Source organism: Sardina pilchardus, chromosome 23, assembly GCF_963854185.1.
Source record: "Sardina pilchardus chromosome 23, fSarPil1.1, whole genome shotgun sequence".
Classification (NCBI taxonomy): domain Eukaryota; kingdom Metazoa; phylum Chordata; class Actinopteri; order Clupeiformes; family Clupeidae; genus Sardina; species Sardina pilchardus.
In genome coordinates this window covers 15,484,018-15,508,170 of record NC_085016.1, presented here as the reverse complement: position 1 = coordinate 15,508,170, position 24,153 = coordinate 15,484,018, and the positions used below count along the sequence as shown (strand labels likewise).

The window sequence follows — 24,153 nt, the reverse complement described above, 5'->3', positions numbered from 1 at the left end:
TGCTGCGGTTGTGATGGTAGATGTGAAAGCGACCTCCGGCCACTTTGTATAGTAGTCAATCAGTGTCACGGCAAAGCGACAGTCCCAGCTGGCTGACTCAAACGGTCCCACAATGTCTATGCCCACTTTCTGCCATGGAGCATCAGGTAGTGGAATGGGCTGGAGAGGAGCGGCATGTGTCTTGGCACTTTTGTCATTAAACCTGCACGATCCACATGTACGGATAGCCTCCTGCACAGACATGTCCATACCTGGCCACCAGTATAAGTCCCGCAGCATTTGTTTGGTGCGGACGACGCCCTGGTGTGTCTCATGTGCCAAGTCCACCAGTTGCTTCCTCAGGGCAACTGGCACGAGTCGTCGGTGAGGGCCCCTGTAGATAATCATGTCTTGGATTGAGAGTTCATCTCTTGTGGCGAAGTACGGTTTGAGCTCATCTGGTAGGGTCTTTGCTGTCTTAGGCCAGCCCCTATGTATCTGTGTTCTGAGGGCTGTGAGCTCAGGGCACGCCTCACATGCATCAGTAAACTCATTCACTGAGAGAGCTTTGAGTTCTGTGTCCAGCAGAGCAACAAGCTCTGGCTCTGTTACTGGCTCTGTATCCTCTTCTGCTGGGAGAGGTAGACGGGAAAAGCAATCAGCAACCTGGTTTTGTGAGCCAGGACGGTACTCCACGTCATACGTGAAGCACAGGAGTCTTGCTGACCAACGCGCAATGCGCATCCCTGCGCGGCCCAGGCCTTTTGTCGCGAGCAGTGTGGTCAAAGCCTGGTGGTCTGTGCGTAGTGTGAATCTGGTGCCCCATAAGAAAGTCCTCCATTTTTCGGCAGCCCACACACAGGCCAACGCCTCCTTTTCAACAATAGAGTACTTGCGTTCGGCAGGGTTAAGCGTACGTGAGGCACATGCGACTGTGTGTTCTGTTCCATCTGTATGTAGTTGTGTCAGCACCGCCCCCAAGCCATAATCAGATGCGTCTGTAGACACAAAGGTGGGGAGGCTGGGGTCAAAGACGGACAGCGCTGGGCTGTTCACAATGCAGTCCTTAACAGCCTTGAAGCTCTTTTTAGCCGCTAAAGTCCACTGGAATTTGTCCTCACGCAGACATGCTCGCATGGGCTCCACGAGCGTGGCGTAGTTGTACACAAACTTCTGGTACCACGCTGTGAGCCCCAGGAATGAGCGTAGTGCTGTAGCGTCTGTCGGCGCCGGAGCCTCTGAAATGGCTCTGACGTGCTCTGTGAGTGGCTGCAAACCCTGAGCAGAAATCGTGTGCCCAAGGAACCTCAGGCTGGACTGGTTGAACTGGCACTTTTCATTGTTTAACTGGAGGCCAGCTCCCTTGATCGCGGCGAGCACCCCCTGCAAGTTGAGGTCATGGTCTATCTTGGCCTTCCCGTACACTATGACATCGTCCAAATAAAACTGGACCCCCTTGCAGCCTTTCAGTACGAGCGACATCATCTTAGAGAACGCACTTGGGGCTGAGCACAGTCCATATGGTACACGTTTGAACCGAAACAGTCCATCGTGCGTTATAAACGCAGTTAAGTCTCTGCTCTCCTCTGCCAAGAGCATCTGATGATAAGCATTTGCAAGATCGATTGTGGAAAACACTGTAGCGCCGCTCATTTCGGAGAACAATTCCTCCATATGAGGAAGTGGATAACAGTCCATCACTATTGCCTTGTTAGGCTCACGTAAGTCCACGCACAGTCTCACCGCACCGTTCTTCCGTCGCGTGACCACGATAGGTGAGACCCATGGAGATGCATCAATCCTCTCTATTACGTCCATCTGAAGCAGCCTCTCGAGCTCCATGGAGACGGCTTGCCTCACGGAGAGAGGAAGTCTCCGTAGTTTCTGTTGGACAGGCTGTACTGCTTCGTTGCCCTCCTTCACTTTCACGCGGTGGAGAAAACCCTTGGCCAAGCCCAGTTTAGCACAAGCTAATGGCCCAGTTTTGACCTCAGTCACTGGAGCCGCAGGTGAGAGCACAGTATTGTCCACAATAGAAAGTCCAAGTGCCCTGAATAAGTCCATCCCTAAGACAGCAGTACCTGTCTTTTTCACAACGTATAATGTAGCTGGTGCTGTAGTATCAGCATGCTGCACTGTAGCTGATAGGCAGCCTAGTACTGGGATAGCTGACTTTGTGTATGACACCAACTTAACTTTAGGTTCAGTCAGAGGCACATTGCTGAAATGCTCTCTGTAGACAGGTTCAGAAATAATAGACACCGCGGCACCTGTATCTACTACTAATTCTAATGGGCAGGAAGTTGACTTTGCATTAATAATCACTTCACACATTATTTTCTGAGCTGGCTGATTTTGATAAATTCCCAGCACGCTAACTACACTCACGTTTTTGGCTTGCTTTTCAGAAGACTTGCATACTTTTGCAAAATGTCCCAATTTACTGCATTTACGGCAGGTAATTTTAAGTGCTGGACAGTCTGGAGCGTTTGCAAGATGAGTGGATGACCCACACCTAAAACAGCATCGGTCCTGTCTTGGCGTGGCCTTTGCAGGTGCAGCATGGTGGTTGTTCGCCCCTCTGCCTTTGAATGGACGTTTAGGCTTCACCGTCACAGCTTGTACTGGAGCCCGCGAATCTGGGCCCAGTGTTCGCGCATATCCAATTGCAGATTCCACCTGAACTGCGACCTTCAATGTTTTTTCTAGTGTCAAATTTGCATCACTTTGAACTAGAAGTCTCTCGCGCACTTTAGCGCAGCTTGCATGTTCAACAATTTGATCACGTATCATTTCGTCTCGGTTGTCTTCAAACCCGCACGTTATGGCTAGCTCACGCAGCGCGGCAACATACTCTGTAATGGTTTCATGTGGTTTCTGGATTCGCTGTCTGAACTTGTGACGTTCCACCACGACGTTAATTGCAGGCATGAAGTGTGCACGCAGTGCATCCATTGCCATTTTATAAGTATCACCTGCGTCTGCAAGTGTGTAAAACACACGCTGGCCCTCTGTACCCAAACAGTGTAAAAGAAGTGCACGTAACCTCGTGTCTGGCCAGTCGTCCCCCTTCGCATGAATGGCTAGCAGGTAGTTCTCAAACATTTTAGCCCAAGTGTCGAACGGAATTGTAGGTTGTCCGGCACACGGCAGAAATAACGCAGGAAGAGGCACTGTAGTCGTCATCCTCGTCGCCAATTTGTCCTATACTAGACTTGAACTTACTAGTATAAATGTAATAAAGAGAAAATGAGACGAGCAGCAAGTTCACCGTATGTTCTTTATCTCAGTATTCTGCACGTCATCTCACAACACATTGTAGTAGTTAGAAACAATCAATGAAAGTGCGCCCTCTGATGGTGTGGTGGAATAGCAGGAACAGCACATAATATAACTGAATACACAACACTATCTCTTTCAGTGATGTTCCTGGAGCCATGTCTCATAAACCCTTCTCATGACTCTCTTCCTTGCTGCTCACCCAAACAATACGGGCTCTTTTTAGTTTGTATTGTATACTTCTGTGTCCTGAACACCAATTTTAACAAGCATCTCCTGATACACTTTTTGAGATGCAATGAAAAAGCCTCACCATTGTAATGTGATCAGTATAGCAACTGACGTTTTTCAAGGAATATCTATTGAGACACTTCAGTGCAATGCTTTATTGACACGTATGAAAAACTTACTTGAATTTTTGGGGATTTTTGCATATGTATGCAGCTTTGCCAAAACTCCAGTTGAAGTGACTGTAGGTCATCTGCTGTGTATTCCAACTCTATATATCCTCTTCTATATGTCAGTATAGTGTCTGGCAGTCCCTCGCCTATAGGCTAAGCACAAGAGCAGCTGGTGTCCTCCCAATCTTTTGCCTACAGTAGGCTACATGTCTAAGGCTGTTGTACAGTCACAGTCAGACTCAAGACTCAACCCAAGACCAGGATGAGTTTGTTGTGAAGCACATTACGGCTATAGCTGTCTGCAAATGTGGAGGGCTTATAACGAAGGAGCAGAAAGTGGCATGGGCGTCTCTAAAATGGGTCAAGGCAGACCGTCTGGTGCTCAAGTTGTGGGCGATGACCTCGTGACCTCATTTTAGGGTTTGAGGGGCGTGCGGGCGGTGGGTTGTGGGATGCGCGTTCATAGACTGCCGGTAACTACTAAAGCATGACGCAGCTCACTGCTCATCATCAGATCAGCCCAGATTCACCACAGTGAGGATCCATCCTTCGCCAAATGTTGCTGATGCAAAGTTGAGAACGCTGCAGCACTTGTCCGTCATGGCACAGCCGTTGCTTGCTCCTGTTTTGAATGTGTTTGATATCACCAAATGATTCAATGTAGTTATATGAATAATGACTAATAATACTGTTATTGCTAAGACTGAGAGGTGCTTTATTGCCAGATCATCACACAATGCAGTGTTCATTTTTAGTCCTTCTCTGAAAGGATGAAGTTTGTTGTGTTGAATGCTGGATTTACTATATTTTTGGTCTTCATGGTAGCCTACTTTTACCGGTCTCCCTTTTTTTTTTCTTTTTACTTTTTTTGAATACCACACACTAACTCACATAATTATTACTAAAGAAGCTACAACTGAGAAAGCATGACTAATAAACAAGTTGACTGATTTCAAACTGTTGTTAATGCCATAAAGACTCATAACAGCCATTCATGTCATCAAAGTCAGGCAAAAGATCAATAAATTGATAAATGTGCATTGGGGCTGAGATTTCATTGCCAGTGCCTGAATGCCACATCAAAGACTCATAGCAGACATTCATGTCATCAAAGTCAGACAAAAGATCAATAAATTGATAAATGTGCATTGGGGCTGAGATTTCATTGCCAGTGCCTGAATGCCACATCAAAGACTCATAATGCTGATTCATACACCAAATGGCAACTCATCTGTCCCCAAAAAAGTAGTCTATCGTTGTCTTTCTGTTACGGAAAATTGATGTGCACACACGTGAAAGAGCTGCAGTAAATTGCAAACCCATAACCTATTTAATCTGCCCAGTAATCCATCCTTAGCCGCGGTTTCTCTCGATTCGAATACCAGACCGCAAACCGACAGGTGATCCTGAGCGACGTGCGCTGCACAACGAAGCTGCACAAAACAGCCTCCTCAGCATCTGGCGAGCGAGCCCCCTTGGAACTCAGAGGCGCGCCAGTAACCTGAATACAGTACGTCATTGTGGGAATTCCTTCAGAGTGGGAGAGGCTGACAGCATATAAATGGGTAAGCAGCGAGAGCAGGTTCAAGTGTTGAATTCATCATCAGGGATCCTCACAGGCGGGTCTCCCCACACGATTGGACCGACAGCATGTGGATTAAATGTGTAACCTTGTTCGTTTTGCTTGCCACCCTGCGCTGCTCCCAGGGTTGTTCAAAACGGAAACGTGTGCTGGCGGGATGCAATCTAGCTACCGCAAGGATTGTCACTAAAAATATGATGGGGACCATTGATGCCATTAAGATCTCCATACCAGTAAGTTTGATATAGGCGAATAAATCATAGCTATAGTAGGCTACTGGGTGAGAAATATATAAATAGTTGTGGTTGAACTTGTTGCCTCCATTGTAGTTGTTTTTGCCATTGTCATGGTTGTTAGTTCAATTGTGCATATGTAGGCCTATATTTTAACAGAATTGTTATCTCATCACAGGATGATAATATCCACGTAAAACTTCTGACAAACTTCACCAAGCCTTGTAAAAAGGTAAGAATGATATATATACTGTATTTGTTTGAGGATGGACAAAATAGGCTATCCCATATTTGCAGACAATGATCAAATCATTCAAACATTTTGGTTGACACATAGTTGTTATTTTATTTTATGTGAACCATTCGTTTGGCAGATGGGAGTGGATCTCCCAGTAATCATTGATATTCTGGACATCTACAAGACATACATCTTCAGCAACATGGATGAGAAATGGTTAATCAAACTGGAAAACCTCCAAGACGCCTTGGAGCACTGTGTAAGTAAATAACCTCTAAATCATGCTTACCCACCTGAATGATGCATTTTATTAATGTATTCCCTTAAAACAAATACACTATACCATTATGCACACAATAGGCAATGTTTAGAGATAGAAAGAATTTGATGTCATGAGAAGAGAGGCAGAAAGTCCATAAATCAAACTTAAGCCCTGCCCTCTCTGTGGTACTCCCTCCTCTGATGCTCATCTGTTTGGTTGATTTGGTTTTTTTTTGGAAGGTTTTCGAGCTTTCAGAAAAACGGCACTCCAAAAACAGGCTGTCGGACATTCGGACTGAAAAGAACATTCGTAAAATTGAGGACCTAAAAATTACTTTTAAGAAGGTAAGAGACTTCATGTGTTGTTACCTAGGTAACAGTTATCCCATTGTTGTCCATTTTAACTTCACTTTTGGAAATGGTTCAGATGTAAAAAATATTCTGACCTCCAGGAATCTGACCTCCAGTCAGTATTCGCACACATCAGAATTGTCTGCTCGGTAGACAATTTAACTGTAAAAAGAACCGCTTTGTTGTGTAAGAAGACGTTTCCAGAATATAGATAGAATAGTCCAGTTTGACCAGACTAAAGATTTATGAGTCAATGTATTATTATGAATCTCTTTTAGATTGGCACATCACTATGTTAGACTGAGTGAAAACATTACAGTCTGCAGTCGGTCAGTCTGTGAGATACAGGTTCCAATGATATAGAAAATATCTTTGGAGTGTGGGAAATACATAGAAAATTAAACCATGTCCACCGCTAGATTTCTTCATTATTTTTTGTATAGCAAAATTTATCATCGGGTCCTGAGACTTCTTGTTTCTTCTGAGTTGCTTGCCTGTCCTGAAAAAGACACTAATGTGCAGAGGTGCTAAATTCAGGAGATACAATGGATTATCTCCTTAAGCAAACCATTGCTCAGTCTAAGGTGTAAATCATCATGATGTGGAAACACTCCTGGACCTTTCTCAGAATTTTTTTTTTTTCAGAGAGATTTTGGGGTATTTTGATTGAGTTTTTTTTTTGTTTTTTTAACTTCTTTATGAAGTGTCTCAGGTTGTGCTATTTGAGTTTGGTAGTTATGATATTCAGGTGCTGGATGTGTATATTGTGCTCTTGTGGTAACTCTGTGTGTCTATGTTTGGCAGCTGGAGAAGCCTTCTACAGACTTCTACAAGGCCTTGCTGGAGTTCAAGACGGTGCTCGTATGGCTCGACATGTTTAAGGGCAGCGAAGAAACCAGGAGGAGTTCAGCACACAAAAACCGAAACACAAAGACCGCTAGAAAGACAGCTCATCTACTGACATAAATACATACAATTACTGTACATACACAGGATGCTCTCTCTCTCTCTCTCATACACACACACACACACACACACACACACACACTCACTTTGTTCTTCATACTCCCACCACACAGCGCTGTGTGGATCATGTGAACAAAGCCATAGACGGGTTCATTAATGAGCACTTTGAATAATGCATATAGGCTCAGATTGAGTGTGAGTGCTATACTACACCTCATTACACCATTCTATGTGTCTCATGATGAGATGGCAAAGACATGACCCAGTCCAACTTCACCGGACGGTCACGTGGTTATAGTGTGACCGCATCGATGATAAGATCGCCGCGGTCAGTGTGGTGATTCAGGGGTAACTTGAGTGTGGTGGGCCTTGTTGATATTTAGTTCCTCTTTTATTTATTTATATTTTTTTGCACGGTAACTAAGCACCCATGCAAGTCCATGGTGTGATCAGTGATTATGCCACTGTAGCTGAATAATGCATTAAAATGTATTTGGCTTGCCTACTTAAAACTGCAAATGCACAGTCAGCTTTGTTTTGCCAGTATTTTTTGATAAAACTATCATTATTATTATTTAATTAATATAATTTGATCACTGCTGTTTGATACAGTCCATTTATTTCATATTTATTTAATATTCAATTACTTTCCAGTAATTTATTGGTAAGGTATTTATTTTTGTCTGTATTTGCTAATGTTGCATCGTTGCATTTCTGTATTGTCAAAATCATTAGTCGTCCATCCGAGTGCCTGATCTGTTCTGAAGAGGAGAGGCCTGGGAGCTGTTTGCACAAGCTACGATTTGTCTTATCTTTGGGAACTACTGCCGGCACACTGACAGTACTTATCCAGTAGCCCACACATGCTGTGTGTGTATCTGTGTGTAAAGTTGTATCAACGCTTTGCTATTTATTATTCAAATAAAAGTATTTTTTATACTGTATAAACAAAAATGTTGACTCACTTTCTTTGGATGACTGAGCATCCTCAGCACCACACACACATGAGACGATGTGGTTTTGACCACTGATGTAAGTAAGAGTGGACGACTGGAAACGTGCCAATGGTGGTGTCTGCTGGCAGACTATGTGATGTGTTCTTCTGTGCATGGAGATCGTGTCAGTAGAACTGGTGCTGTGGGGATTATGTTGCAACAGCATTGCCAGGACCCAAAACGTCATCGTCAGCACCAGGCCAACAAAAACTCCCAAGCCCTTCTGTGCAGGCTGCGATGAATAAGCTATGCCGTGGGTAATGACAATGTTCGACAATGAACTTGCTGAGGCACAATTTTGAAAAGACTCATTTTGTCAAAACACTACACACAGCTGACACAACTACATGCCCGTACAAGACGTCTCAGGTCTTTAGCTGAATGAAACACTTAAGTCGAAACACACACACACACACACACACACACACACACACACACACACACACACACACACACACACACACACACACACACACACACACACACCCTATTACTGTAAGTGCCCCTTTACAGGATTCCCCTCTCACTCCCACTCTTCCTCCTCTCACTGCAACAGTGTCTTCCATTTCTGTTGAAGACAGATATTCACCTGCTGCTTTTTACAGTGCTGTACGCCTGATTGGTTGATTTCATAATTGCAGTTTTATTTGGGGGCCAAGCAGCGAAGCTGCGAAGCACCCATAGTGTTTGTACCTTTTCCTATTATATATTCTTCTCCTCTGGAAGTCTATGGCAGCCCATAGATCCATACAGTAAAAAGTTGTGACATTTGGCACACTTATTCTACACACAACTCTAAGCACTTTCACCAATTTACAGACTCCAGACCTCAAACCTCTAGCGCCACCAACAGGTCAAAATTCATCAATTTTTCAACAACATTAATGCTAATATCTCTGCCATGCTTGAACCTATCAAGCTCAAACTTGCTCAGTGTATTAAGGCAAGAGTCAAGGCCCCACCCACCAATTAACAAGACTTTTTCATGAACGCTGTAGCGCCACCAACAGACCAAAGTCAAAACTTTCAAAAGGCTACTCTGGTCACAAATTTCATCCGATTCTCACCAAAATTTGCACACACCATCTTCAGACCATGCCTTCTTATTGCATTGCTTTTTGGAAGAATTGACAAAATTATTTGCCCGTAACAGCCAATCAAATTAGGCGGCGAAGCCGCCACACAGACATTAAACTTATATCTCTATGGAAGCCATAGAACCATACTGTAAAAAGTTCTGAAATATAACACACATATTCCGCTATGGCCAATGGCCACTTTCCCCAATTTACAGACTCCAGAGTCCAGACCCCAAAACTCTAGCGCCACCAACAGGTCAAAATTCATCCATTTTTCAACAACATTAATGTAAATATCTCTGCTATGCTTGAACCTATCAAGCTGAAACCTCCTCAGTGTATTAAGGCAAAAGGTATGGCCCCACCCACCAATTCACAAGACTTTTTCATTAACGCTGTAGCGCCACCAACAGACCAAGATCAAAACTTTCAAAAGGTTTCACAGGTCACAAATTTCCTCCATTTCTCACCAAAATTTGCACACACCATCTTCAGAACATGCCTTCTTATTGCATTGCTTTCTGGAAGAATTGACAAAATAATTTGCGCGTAACAGCCAATCAAAATTGGCGGCGAAGCCGCCACACAGACATTAAACCCATATCTCTATGGAAGCCTTAGAACCATACAGTAAAAAGTTCTGAAATTTAACACACATATTTATCTATGGCCAATGACCACTTTCCCCTATTTACAGACTCCAGACCCCAAAACTCTAGCGCCACCAACAGGTCAAAATTCATCAATTTTTCAACAACATTAATGCAAATATCTCTGCTATGCTTGAACCTATCAAGCTCAAACTTGCTCAGTGTATTAAGACAAAAGTCAAGGCCCCACCCACCAATTAACAAGACTTTTCCATGATTGCTGTAGCGCCACCAACAGACCAAGGTCAAAACTTCCAAAAAGTTTCACAGGTCTTAAATTTCATCCGATTCTCACCAAAATTTGCACACACCATCTTCAGACCATGCCTTCTTACTGCATTGCTTTGTAGAACAATTGACGGAAGTGCTCTCCTCTAACAGCCAATCGAAATTGGCGGCGAAGCCGCCACACAGGAAGTGAACCTACATTTCAGCAAGGCTTTCACGTGTCAAGACTTGGGAACACATCCCAAGGACACACACAAACAAAAAAAAGAAATAGAAATTAATTTTGGCTATTTTCTTAACATCCACTCTCTCTCTGTCCCAAACCCAGACAAAAGCACATACACTCTCCTCTATGGTGGTTGTGGGGGGCGGGGGTTCCATTTGCACATGCCCACTCTCCCATTTCATGTGTCTTGACCACTAGGAGGGTGCTATAATCACATGAAGTTATCTCATTTTTCGTCCATATTTTCATCTCTCTCTCAAACTCAGACACAAGCACATACACTCTCCTCTATGGTGGTCATGGGTGGGGGGGGGGGGGGGGGGGGACTTTCCCACATTTTCCCATGGACTTCCTGGATGACCACTACGTCTTACCGGGTGAGACACCTGGGATTTTCCGCTGCTGTGCCTCAGCCGGAGGCCATGTGAATCTTAGTAATGCCGCAGCCTCGAAAGGGATAGAGGGACTTACTCACTGTTGAGCATGCTGCTAGTTCATTCTCTATATATAGCCCACTCTTACCAGAGGTGTCTCTGCGACGGTGTGTGTTTGGACGATTGAGAGCTGAGCATTGTGGGTAAATCACACTCAAAGAGTTTAAAGGGGGCCAAGCAACAACATTAATGCAAATATCTCTGCTATGCTTGAACCTCTCAAGCTCAAACTTGCTCAGTGTATTAAGGCAAAAGTCAAGGCCCCACCCACCAATTAACAAGACTTTTCCATGATTGCTGTAGCGCCACTAGGGGCGCTATAATTAGCAAAACTTTCTCGGATCGACACCAAACTTGGTACGTGGACTTGTGAGCACATCCTTAGGACCTGCGCTAAATTTGGTGACGTTTGAACACTAGGGGCGCTATAATTAGCAAAACTTTCTCGGATCACCACCAAACTTGGTACGTGGACTTGTGAACACATTCTGAGAACCTGCGCTAAATTTGGTGACGTTTGAACACTAGGGGCGCTATAATTAGCAAAACTTTCTCGGATCGACACCAAACTTGGTACGTGGATTTGTGAGCACATCCTGAGGACCTAAACTAAATTTGGTGACGTTTGAACACTAGGGGCGCTATAATTAGCAAAACTTTCTCGTATCGACACCAAACTTGGTACGTGGACTTGAGAGCACATCCTGAGGACAATGCGCTAAATTTGCTGACAAATCCAACGCTGCAAAAATCTTCAAACCTCTGTGCTTGGCCCCTCATTGCTGCTTGCAGCTATATTTGGTTGCTATTTTTGCAACATACTGTATGCAATGCACATCCACATTCAATATTGTCCCACAATGTTATCCAGACCAATCATGTAGTATTGTGCTGGCAGATGGAATAAATTAGTTATATCGATTTTACAGTTTGGCATCCAGGACTTAACCTGACTCTCGCCAGATCCTTGTAGTTCGCTGAGCTTCACACAAGGATCTGAGACTTCTCGATAGGAGACGTATTTCTGAAGGCGGGGCCTTGTAAAACATCCTTGCATGTGATTTGATAAACCACTTGTCTGTTATCTTGAATGATGTGCTAGCTCTTGCCAAACCCGGTCGGAAGAAGAGTGAAAACATCCTTGCCACCAATAAATGTCTTCAAAACCATTCTCTGTTCATCTTTTAAAGCAACACTAAAGCACTTTTCCTCTATCGCACACACGCTATTTGCTTATCCAGCAAATAACAGACAAGGTAGAATATGTTGCATGATTTTATGAAAGTATGATGTATTGCGACATCGAAGCAAGTCAAATTTGTAGTTTCTTATGTCTCATTCCATCAAACTACAGATACACTACCCCACCTCATAAAGTTAAATAGTGCAGTTATAGCTGATAGAGGGCCGCGAAGTGAAAGCAGAAGCGCCGTTCACCCTGTTACGAGTTGATGAACCGCTGAAATGATTTTGGAAACATTATTTTAAGGTACGAAAAACTCTTGAGTGTTGCTTTAAAGAATTAATACTCGATAGATTCGACAAAACGGTTGAAATAGCGGAATCAATGTCAGCACAAGACTCCTCACTGCGTGCCGCCATTGTTGTTTGAATCAAACACTCGCTTTGATTGGTTAAGCATTTTTTGCTCCCTGGAAGGAGTTTGGATTGTCCTCGAGCCCAGACCCTTGTGTGGAGCTCAGCGAAACGCCTCTGGTGGAGCATGGCGGAACTACAAGGGTCTGGCGAGAGTCAGGCTATCCTGGACTGTCTGCCTGAGGGTGGGATTCTGGGTTTAATATGTGTATTGGGTAATTTAGAACAGATTAGTTGGGTCTCTGGGCACAGATTTATTTGTACAGGTACTGAAGGGAATCATCATCTTAAAATCCTATAGACTACAGGTTGTTTGAAAAAGACCTGTGATCTTGGACTTTTACTGTGATCTTGGACTTTTACTGTATTACCATAGGCCTACCAGGTTTATATGCCATATCAGATTATACAAAAATAGACTGGCACTGGTGTGTGTGTATGTGTGTGTGTGTGTGTGTGTGTGTGTGTGTGTGTGTGTGTGTGTGTGTGTGTGTTTGCGTGTTCATGCATGTGTGTGTGTGTGTGTGTGTGGATGTGTAGGTGCTTATGCACATGAGAGACACAGAAACGTGTAAATGGTAATGCCCCTTATGGATGGAACTTCATGAAACTTGGTGTGCAGCCAGAAGTTGTCACTGTGGTCTTACATCTGACACCAAAGTCAGCGGTTTGGACCATCTCATCACAAGATATTGCATTTAGGTCTTTCACTAGGTGGCGCTACACCACATATGAGTCTTGATGGGCTGTGATAGGCCTACTGTAATGTGGCTCCTTGAGATGAACATACCACAGAACAGTTGCAGTCTTGGGCATCGGAGGCAAGTTATATTCAGCGAAAATGGCATTGGTTCTCCATTGCAGAGCCGGGGTGGTTCCCAAGGACCAAAAGCTGCTGTTCTTTATCAGTCGAGGGGGGCTGTGCGCACAAAAGAGCCATGTGTCACAATGTTTCAGTGTCCTGGGAATTGTCGACCAAAAATCTGTGCCAAAAAAAGCAGGACAGTAAAACTAGTGCCAGCGGCAATCATAATAAAAGCAAGTGATCATTAAGAACACCATAGAGTCTAAGCCTTCTTAAAAGCCACATTTTTTAATGAGCATCAGTTTTGAATGAGCTGTATAGCCCAAACACATGTATTCTTATATATAAGAAGCAAGCACCTGATGGATAGCCTACATTGTAAATGAGCACAGGACTAAGTTCACTGACTGATCTTGGATCAAATATCATCCTCAGTTCTCATGCTAATGTATTTAGAATCTGAGGGTGATTTTTGTTGACTTTTGCATAGCCTCTTGAACTCTGTTAAAGGAAAATTCCATTTGATAATGAAAGGATTTCCATAGATATGTTTTTTTAGTATATCCAGTAATAAGTAGGCTGAAGAATATCAAAAGCTGAACCAAACTGAAAGTAAAGGCGCATACTGTATGCCTTGAAGCGTTGCGAATGATGCTGGCAGCTGTGTTCTGCGACAGTGCGACGCCATTGCGTTTACTAGTGTTTAGTCCCTCTACTGGACACTTGATGTACTGTAAGTGCATCTTGCTTAAAGTTTTCGGATGCATCGTGCCTACATTTGAGTTAAATTTTCAATTTGTTCAGTTTGGAAATGAAAACCTGTGTGGTTGTCGCATGGTGTTTCAAGGTAATTATTGTTGATACACGCGTTTGGGTGTTTGTCTGGCCAGATCATTATGAGGATATCAGAATGAGTTTTCAGTTTCATTTCGTTAAGGACTGTGTTCGTGAGATATGCTATTTGACTGATGACTGAAGTTATTGTAGCCTAATTTGTAGGCATGTGCATCATTGCATAGGCTACTTTAGTGTAGACATGTAAATAATACTATTTGACCTTGAGTTAATCTTGTCATGAAAACCACGAACCTTTATCTGTTCAGTAAAATGCTCTCCCTAGTGATTTCGGCACCAGTTCGTCACGTCATGTAGGCTATGTGGTTACATTGCATACACAGATACGTAATGGATGGAACCCCCAAAGCGTAAAAGTGGTGTTCATTTGCTGAGCTTCTTCTGGAATCAATGGCTAACCAAATGTATCCAAAAAGTTATTTAACAAACAAATAGGCTAGAACTAGCACCATTTTAGCCTCTGCTCTATGCTTGGCAATACACACATAACCATAAACTGGATTGCTACAGTAGCCTAGGCCTGCATTATGATCTTCCAGTCATTTCTTCAAAACATAAGCAAACAACTATTGAATGGACATAGCTGAGTTTATAATAGACTAAGACATACTGAAGGGAATCCTGTAATCATGTTTTGCTGTTCAATCTGATGGCATACAATAATATCACACACATACACGCACGCACGCACGCACGCACGCACGCACGCACACGCACACGCACACGCCTACACACACACGCACACACGCACACACACACAGAGGGTAGGAGCAATGTTTCTTCTGAGACCGCTCACATACACCATGCACAAGAGCTTCTGAAACCCTCTCATCCATCACCTGAACTTTTGCACCATTGTCACAAAGACAAACACACACACACACACACACACACACACACACACACACACACACACACATAGAGAGAGAGAGAGAGACAGACAGACGAACAGACACAGACAAAGCTCCATCCTCTCACTTTCCTCCAGACTGCAACTGTCTTTTAGAGAAATGAAACCTTGTTCTGCATTACGGGTGAAAGGGCAGTGGGGTCATTTAAGGTCTGAAAATGAGCACCCCCCCACCTCTCTCACACACACAAACTCTCTCTCTCTCTTTCTCTATCTCTTCTCTACCATGAATTTTGTGCCTGAACAAACAGTAATGCAACTCCCTCTTTTCAGTGGATATGCACAATCTAAAACATGTGCAGTGGTTGTAAGGCATTGAAAGGACAGGCTTTTAAATGGTGCTGATTGTTTCAAATGTTTCTTTAAGAGAAAGTTTGAGAAAAGCGAGTCATGAAAATGAGGTGACTCATCATGTCATGAGGTCACAGATGGATATTTTCCATGTCTGTTTGAACACTTGCTATTTATGGTTATAGTGGTTAATGAGATGGCCATCTTAGCTAGAATTGACACATGACGTCGCAGCGACATTGCCAGAAAGTTGTCATTTGGTCTCTGCAACGTCACCTTCTGGCCACATTCTTGTGGCATCGCAGTAACGGTTTAGAGAGAATGTTGTTATTTTGAACCGCAAGTAACGTGGCAGTGAGCTGGTCGACTGATAACGTTTTGCCAGTTGATACAGGGAATAATGTTTACGGAATGTTGCGTCATGGTACTCGCAAAAGTTGCCATGAAAGAAGTTCTCACAGCGTTGTGATCTGGTTGCCTGATAACGTAGTCAGTTAGCACCATAGTAACGTTGCCAACATCCCAACATGGAAATATGAAATACTTGTTTACAACATTGTTTCATTTGTCCCCACATATCCTAAGCTACATCATCTTGTCGAATCCATTCCTATGCAAAATAGCAGTGGTCTAAAATGCATGAGGGTTGCTGTTGTTCAACAGCAAACATTTTAAATATGCCAGCTGTTTAGATAGCTGACACCAGCCCTGTGTCAAACCTCTCTGTGTCAACTGTCTGCTGTTGTTTTTTTAAGAGAAAGTTTTAGAAAAGTGAGTCATCAAACCACTCAACTCATCATGTTGAGGTGATAGTGATAGACGATGCAGATTAATATTTTCCATGTCCGTTTGTACACTTGCGATTCATAATGATTAATGAGATAGCCAACTTAACCGTAATGCATTCACATTGCTGCTCAGCTAACCCATGACATCGCAGCGACCTTTACAAAAAGTTGTCATTTGGTCAGTTTGACATTACCTTCTGGCCGCGTCCTTGTGGCGTCGCAGCAATGCTGTAGAGAGAATGTTGTTATTTCGACTCAAAAATGACAAAAACAAGATGTTAAAAGCACAAAAACTGACGTCCAGAGTTTCTTGAGATCTAAGCTAAGGTAATACATCAGTTATTCTGTCACAAGTAACTTAAGACTATTACAGTACATAAATACAAACACACTGAGTTTTATTTATAAAGGTCATTCAAAATTCCTGCCTAATACTGTATATGAATTGTCCATATAAAAATGCCACATTATCTGACCTGAAAGTTTTCCAAGAGCAAACTGATATGCATAGAAGTGACCTAAACTGACATTCAATAGGTCATTATCTCCTTATATGGGCAAAGATGGCAGATTTGGGACCTTTTGGCAACCTTAAAATGAAATCAGATCAGGTTTCTTGGCCATATATGCTTACGTATACAAGGAATTTGGCATTTATCCCCTCCGTGATAAGTGATCACACACACAGTACACAGTAAACACACAGTGAGGTGAAGCACACACTAACCCGGAGCAGTGAGCTGCCTTCATACAGTGGTGCTCAGGGAGCAGTGACGGGTTGGGTGCACTTCAGCCGTGGACTGGTCGGGGATCGAGCTGGCAACCCTCCGGTTACAAGCTCGAAGCCCTAACCAGTAGGCCACGGCTGCCCCCCCCCCCTCTCCTCCAGAGATTCTGAGATCTATTATAAATGAAAGAGTACTTTTTGTTGATGTGGCAAGGGATAACGGTCTCTGAGGTGGACCCCGACATGAGTCTATTAATTCCGTAAAACAGGACACTTCGAAGGTCATCATCCCAGATCTATTTCATAGATGTCCTGTTATTCAGATTTAATAGCCACCCAGCAGTCAAGCAGAAAAAAGTATTGATAGATAGATAGCAAATGATAGATACATAGCAAAACACAAAGTAGTAACACTTTTTGTGAAGGGTGCCAAGACTTTTGACCATGTCAGTTCGACAGTATTCACTTTTTGCAGCATTTGGTGATATTTTGTGTGGAATTTGGGGAAACCAATTGTTGTTTCAGTTGTGTTGAGCTATTGAAATGAGCTATAGTGAAATTAGCTATTGAGCTATTGAAAAAGCTAGTGAAAATTTGTTTTCTCAAAAGTGTGTGTATTTTGTGTAAAACATTTCTAAAGGGGTGTCAATATTTGTGTCAGTGACTGTATACAGTATGTCATGGGAAAACATCCCATGGTGAAATCAAAAATCCTTCATTACTGCTCCATTTTAACTCTGGTGAAATTACACCAACTTCTGATTCTGATACCATCCTAGCAACATACAGTACGTCCTGGAAACCATCCCCTAACAGCATCATAAAATACCACCCGACAGCCACATCCTGGAAGTGGCTATAGGATGGCATCAGAATCTTAAGTTGGTGAAATTTCACCATTGCATGGGTTTTCCCATTTTAAATATACAGTGCATATCTACCAGTTGTGTTGACTCTGCTGATATTTCAATGTATATGCCCCTCAGGGTGTCTATCTGTACATAGTGCACATCTCCCATGTGATGGTATCTCCCATTACCATGGTTGCCACTATTACTTTTTTCACATCATCGTTTTTAACTTCATTTACTCGTCCACTCAGATCCATGGAAACCACATTTAAAACATTTTCACTTATGGAACACTGTTTGCCTGTGGAACAAACTCAGAAAAAAATTATAAAATGTAGTATTATATTCTTGTGAGAGTTAAATTAGTGCTTCTAGTATCAGTTCATTGGATTCAGATTAATTCCACCAGCACAGGATATGCCTTAACCACAGTGAGTAAGCATGCACCAGCAAGTGTGGGTGTGAAAAAGCCTATGAGGTACTGGAACCAGCTTAGAGTGGAGAAGGAAGGTCCCTTATCTATTTGACGCTCCATATGCCTCCAAACCACAACACACACACACACACACACACACACACACACACACACACACTCACAGACACACATACACACACAGGTGCTAACAAAGACACTTGCATACTGTAATTACGTTATAGTACCTATAACTTACTAAGGCTTACCACACAGACACGCACACACATTTGGTGATGTTGTACGTGCATGTCCATAAATGACATTAATGGACTCCCTTGCCTTCCTTGAATGGTGGGCTGTGGAAAAAATAGCTTGTGGTTGTAACTGTGGACTGGTGACGATTAGACTGCATTAGACTGCGGCCAGAGGGAAGTGTCTACAGACTGTAAATAGAACAAAATTGAAATAAAAAATCAGTCACGTGCAGTTTGACTGCAGTTTCTACTGATCAGCCTTTTCAGCCTTCCTCATTGGTCGTTGGTCTCTGTAAAAGATTGGTATCAGCAAGTACTATATTCTCTTGAAGTCTGAGGTTTGAGTTCTAGAAACTGCTCAGGTGGTGGGTGAAAACAGTTGCTGTGGGAAATTCTAAGCACTCCAGGCAGCACTCAGAATTAAGTGACTGCAAGCAGCGCAATGCCACAAGATGAGAGTTAGCAGTGCATTCATACTGTATGCATTGCAATGCAATGCAACACAATGCAATGCAAGAGTCGATAGACATGTTACAGTATACTGCCACAATAGTTGATGAAATGCATTCATGCACGTTGCATGAAAATAGTGTGCAGTCTTGTACCAGTTTATTCGCATCATTTGTTGACTTGTAGACATGATTTGTAGTTGAAAATGTCCTGTAATACAAAACATGATTTGGTTCTATACATCCTCTGTCAGTGTGCTACCTTCTGCCATATTGACAATGACTTTGTGAACTCTGCGTTTGTGAATTATGCTGGGGGTCTGTCGGGGCATGCGAATGCAGTTTTTGGGGTTTTTAAAGCAAAAAAAAAAAAATGTTTCCTTGATGTTGGAATAGTACTGTAATGTCCCAACTATCTAACTAACTAAAGTGGTTTAGATACTGATTTTGCAAAATTTCTTCAGCTATGAGGTTAATACACAGGGTCAGTTAAACTGGTAGTTTTGTTTTGTTTTTAAACTTGCATAAAACACTGTCCTGTGGCTTACAGTATACACAATGTGGCTTATACACAGGAGATTACTTTATAGTCCCCCTACCCAGTAGAGTACAATACAGGTTCTGATTCTGAAAGTGACTAAAGTTTAGGCAAAGGCCACGTCTTTAGATGTGAAAAGGCTCGTTTATGCATTGCACCATTTAGGTGATGTATCAAAGATACTAAATACTAAATACTAGATACTAAATCTGTACGTTGTGCAGTGCAGTCTCTTCTTTTGAGTTGTACAGCGCTGCAATCCAAAAATTGAGTTTTAGCACAGGTTAAAAGCATCAAAAAGGCGGCAAAAATGATAAAACGCACAAAAATGTGGCATGCTCCGTAAGTTTCCAAATTGACTTCGTTTCCTTTCTTCGTCGAATTGCAAGCCCCAAAAATAGTGACGCCCAAAAAAAGTGACGCCAAGTCAGCATTGCGTGGAAAATCCTCTCTTGCAGACTCCCACTCTAATAATTCTCGTCACCTAACTGTTGGCTGTGGTCACCATGGCAACGGCGTCGGACCTTTGGTCAGGGATCCCCGAAAGCGTCTGCAGGTCCGAGGGCTCATAGCTGAGTCACGTTTAGAGGTAGAGCACCTATGATTTAAAAGAAAAATTCGGCTGCGTCGAAGGAAGCCACAGAAACCCCAAACCCCAAGACCCATAAGTGCATCCCCTGCTCCTTCGTCATCATGTCATTATGCATAAAAAGCCACGGCCTCCTCGATGCCGAATCACTCTCACAGGTAAAAGCCAAGACAACAACAACAGCACCACACAGCGCTCTTTACTCCATCTCAAAGACAACAAGAAGACTGTGGACGTCGTCACACTCAACAAAGAACAACAGTAAAAAATGGAATCTCGTCTCAATTTTCGTTCCCTCCTGTGCGGACTAGTTTTGGCTGCATGTGTTGTGTGGACTGACTGCCATCCAGTACCATCGACAGTACCACCGAATATGGTGGGAGACATTAAGAAGCTGAAAGAAATTGTAAGTATGACACAATTTTTTTTTTTTTTAATCTTTATCACCTAGTTTATAAACTCTTTATTGCAACTTTGAATTGAAGATAATGATGTCTTGTAAGAATGGAAAGGACACTGGGCGGTTGCTCATAATAATAAGATGCGTTAATCTAATAGTTTATGAGTCATGACCTTCCATCATGACTAATGTCGCAGAACAGTGATCTAGCAGCATCCTCTTGCATTGTTCCACTTGTGCAGAGACAGACAAACCTGCATGCCTCAAGTGCACCTTGTTGCACCTGCAGTGGTATTTACAGTAAGCTGACAGCGGTGGTGGTGGGTAAAAGGGCTGATGGGGGTGGGGGCTTCAGCTGGGTTCTGCTTGCTCATCTAACCCCAAATTGACCTAGAAGTCTCAGTGGGTGAGCTCATGTCATGGGTCTTATTAGGGCTTCAAGATTGCGTAAGCCGGGTAGAGCCACCCGTTCTTCCAGGCACTCCCCTCCCACTGGCATGCTAAGGGGGCATCTGACGGAACTCTGCGGTGTGTCAGTTTCTCCAATGGCACAGAAATGGTCACCCTGCAGTAACCGCTGGGTAGTTCTGTGGAAGAATTAGCACTCTACTTCTGTCACCAGTTGCATCGTGCTTATCAATACTGGACTCAGTACTGTATAGAAAAGCTCACTTGTTGAGGTTTGAATTTACGAGGTGCTGTGTATTGTAATGAAAGGTTTTTTTTTGAGAGTTGTTATTCATTTATGGCGCTTGTGTTTGTGTTGTGCAGCTCAAGAAGAACCTGACGGACACTGAGAGGCAGGAGGGGGGCAGCATCTTCAGGGGGCCGCTGCAGAAGATGGAGAAGAATTTTACGGTAAAGATGAGGATCAATCCAGATCTCTGTCCTTCTTTCTTCTCTCTCTCTCTCTCTCTCTCTCTCTCTCTCTCTCTCTCTCACACTTGAGATCACTTGAGATCACTCTCCACATAGTTCTTCCTGCCATTCCTAAGTGTTTTTTTTTGTTGTTGTTGTACTAAAGCAGGGGTGTCCAAACTTTTTGGCTCAAGGGCCACATTGGGTCTTGAAAATTGGCTGGGGGGCCGTACCAAGATAGAGTGTCATCAATATCTATTCTTATGTGTGCTGTCTCACTAATAAGTGAGAACCGGTGTATTCTCAGGCTTATAGCGCCACTTATGTAGTAACCACATGGCTTTCTCATACTGTTGCTTTCTCTTTCTCATTCTCATGTCATATGTTGTGTGGCTGATATTCTGAATGCTTGCTACAGGACCTACTTCTCTATTCTTCTGCTTGCTCACTGCTTGCCCTTTGATTCATTCTCCCGTTCGCTCGTTTGATTGGTTTTCTCTCCTCCTGTTCTGTTCTCGTCTGTTTCCCCTTGTCCCGCCCTTTACAGAACCAGCCTAACCTACTGTAGGTCCCCCCTTCTGACCTGGGTCAATACTGTAGAATCCCACTTCTAAAATGGGTCAATACTGTAGAATCCCACTTCTGAAATGGGTCAATACTGTAGAATCCCACTTCTAAAATGGGTCTTACTGCTTAAAGGGAGCCTGGGTGCTTGCTCTAGGTTCTGTGGAGCACCATGTGGGTTCATTGTTTATGGCACTATAAACTAAATGAAGAATGTTGAATTAAATTAACTATGAATTAATTTCTGTGTGTCACTATATGGAGGTTCTGTGTATTGTAATGCAATGAATTGGGACGCAACATAGTTAGGGTATAGTTATGTGCAAGCCCTACTGACTGTACACGAGATGCTACAGTACATATTGTCACTATATGAATATGAGAGAAAATAGGAAATAGAACTAAAATGTAAATGTCTTTGCTTAACCAGGCGGAGGGCCAGAGGCTGATTGTTGTGGAGATGTTGGATACCTACTCCCAGCTGTTAAACCAGATGAGCAAAGAAGCAGAAAGCCAGGGAAGCCATGCGGCCGAAGAACTACACCGCTACATTAAGGATCTGTTCAAATACCCAATCATGGCCAAAAGCAACAACCTGCTCAAGATGATCAGGAACCACAAGGTAAACTTGTCAAAACTTGTATGAAGGCTAAATTAGACTGACGATAAAGCAGTAACACTATACCACATTGTTTTAAAAACTTGTTATATGATATAACATAAAATATATGTAGTTATATGTAATGTTATATAATATGCTCCACAATCACAAAAAATATAGTTAATGAATAAGCACATACATACTGTACATGTGTATCATGTGTACATGCATTTCCTTGTACTTATTCTCTCTTTTTGTATGTTTATCTCCTCAGTGGAGCCCAGTTGAGCAGCTGAAGGCTCTGAATGACTTTGAAGTGGTCTACCAGAGAGCCTCAGAGCTGGCCAAGGCAAATAATTAGAAGTCACAATACACCCACAATACACACCGAACACACACACAGCTGACACACAGACACACAGACACAGACACAGACACACACACACACACACACACACACACACACACACACACACACACACACACACACACACACACACACACACACACACACACACACACACACACACATCCACATCTCTCCAATTCCCAATTCCGCTGCTGGAGGTCCTATGGGTCAACTGTAACTTTTAATCAATAGCTATTCTGGGCTGTTTGGGCCATACTAATGGTGCTACTGTTTGCCACTATGAGCTTCGCCTGGAAAAGGTGTTTAAAAAACCTCAGTGTTTTATGTATGTGTACCTTATTTAATGTAATTTAATATATCATATTTATTTCAATAGCTAAGTCAACAGTATTACTGTACCTTTATCATGTGTTATTGTATTTTATTTATAAATCCAACAAAACATGAATTGATGAATTGTGTGAATGCTTATGTACAATGTTCAAACCATGTTTGTCAGATGCTACTTTAATAAAAAAAAATAAGGAGAGAAAAGAATGTGTCTCTATTGGTATTGATTGATTTCCTCTTTTTTTGTCACTTTGATGATACAAATATGAATGAAGAAATGCCCATAGGTTTTACCGAAAAAAGTGTTGGTTTTATTCTTCTATTCAGTCTAGATACAATTAGTGAACACACACAACACACAGTGAATACACAGCGAGGTGCAACCCTCTGGTTACAAGCTTGAAGCCCTAACCAGTAGGCCACGGTTGCTTGTTGCCTGTTGCCTGTTGTCTGTTGGAGACTATTCATAAACAATAAATCATCCATACACTTATTTACTGTATAATATTTTATAAGCATCAACTGACCCTCAACTAGTCATACTTGTACCTTCACTTACTGTAACTCAGACCTGGGCAACCCCGATCATAGTCTTATTGAGTTTTTATACGTCTCTTCATATGAATGGGCCTTTGTGCAATATGTAAAAAAATATGTAATGGATGCTGTCATTGGCAACAGGTTGTGTGCTTCTGATTCATATCTTTCATATCATTCCATGAGTAGTTTGTTTGCTTATTGCAATGGAACTTCATTGAGAGTGAAAGTTAGCAACTTAAGTACCGGAAATACATTGCTACACAACACCTGAAGCTTTCAAGTTGTATTTGTTGGCACTAACTATTTGTTTTTGTCTGCCAAAGCTGTGACAATACGTTATGTCTTACTTAGCCGACGCCTTACTCCAACAGTAACCTTTGTTTATCTGAAGATGATGATGCATAAGTTTTGGAACAATATTCTTCCGGCACATTCCCATTTTTGGTCAACTTTTTTTTTATATACGTAGATTTGTAGGCAAATTGCCATGATCATCCAATCACAACACATGGAACTAGTT

At 42.7% G+C, this 24,153-nt stretch overlaps 1 protein-coding gene across 1 annotated transcript; it reads left to right on the top strand.

Moving 5' to 3' along the window:
- The first annotated feature begins 5,278 nt into the window (after window positions 1–5,278).
- On the top strand, window positions 5,279–8,222 carry LOC134071473 (uncharacterized). Its single transcript, XM_062528200.1, has 5 exons — window positions 5,279–5,474; window positions 5,653–5,706; window positions 5,849–5,971; window positions 6,214–6,318; window positions 7,129–8,222. The coding sequence occupies exons 1-5, from the start codon at window positions 5,310–5,312 to the stop codon at window positions 7,288–7,290; spliced, it is 609 nt and encodes a 202-aa protein (XP_062384184.1). The 5' UTR covers window positions 5,279–5,309; the 3' UTR covers window positions 7,291–8,222.
- The last annotated feature ends 15,931 nt before the right edge of the window (window positions 8,223–24,153 follow it).

What these genes read in the sequence shown, in the direction of transcription:
- LOC134071473 (XM_062528200.1), top strand. Translation starts at nt 5,310, where the DNA reads ATGTGGATTAAATGTGTAACCTTGTTCGTTTTGCTTGCCACCCTGCGC. An exon ending in CCATTAAGATCTCCATACCA is followed by an intron (nt 5,475 to 5,652) that starts GTAAGTTTGATA and finishes ATCTCATCACAG; the next exon opens with GATGATAATATCCACGTAAA. An exon ending in TCACCAAGCCTTGTAAAAAG is followed by an intron (nt 5,707 to 5,848) that starts GTAAGAATGATA and finishes TTCGTTTGGCAG; the next exon opens with ATGGGAGTGGATCTCCCAGT.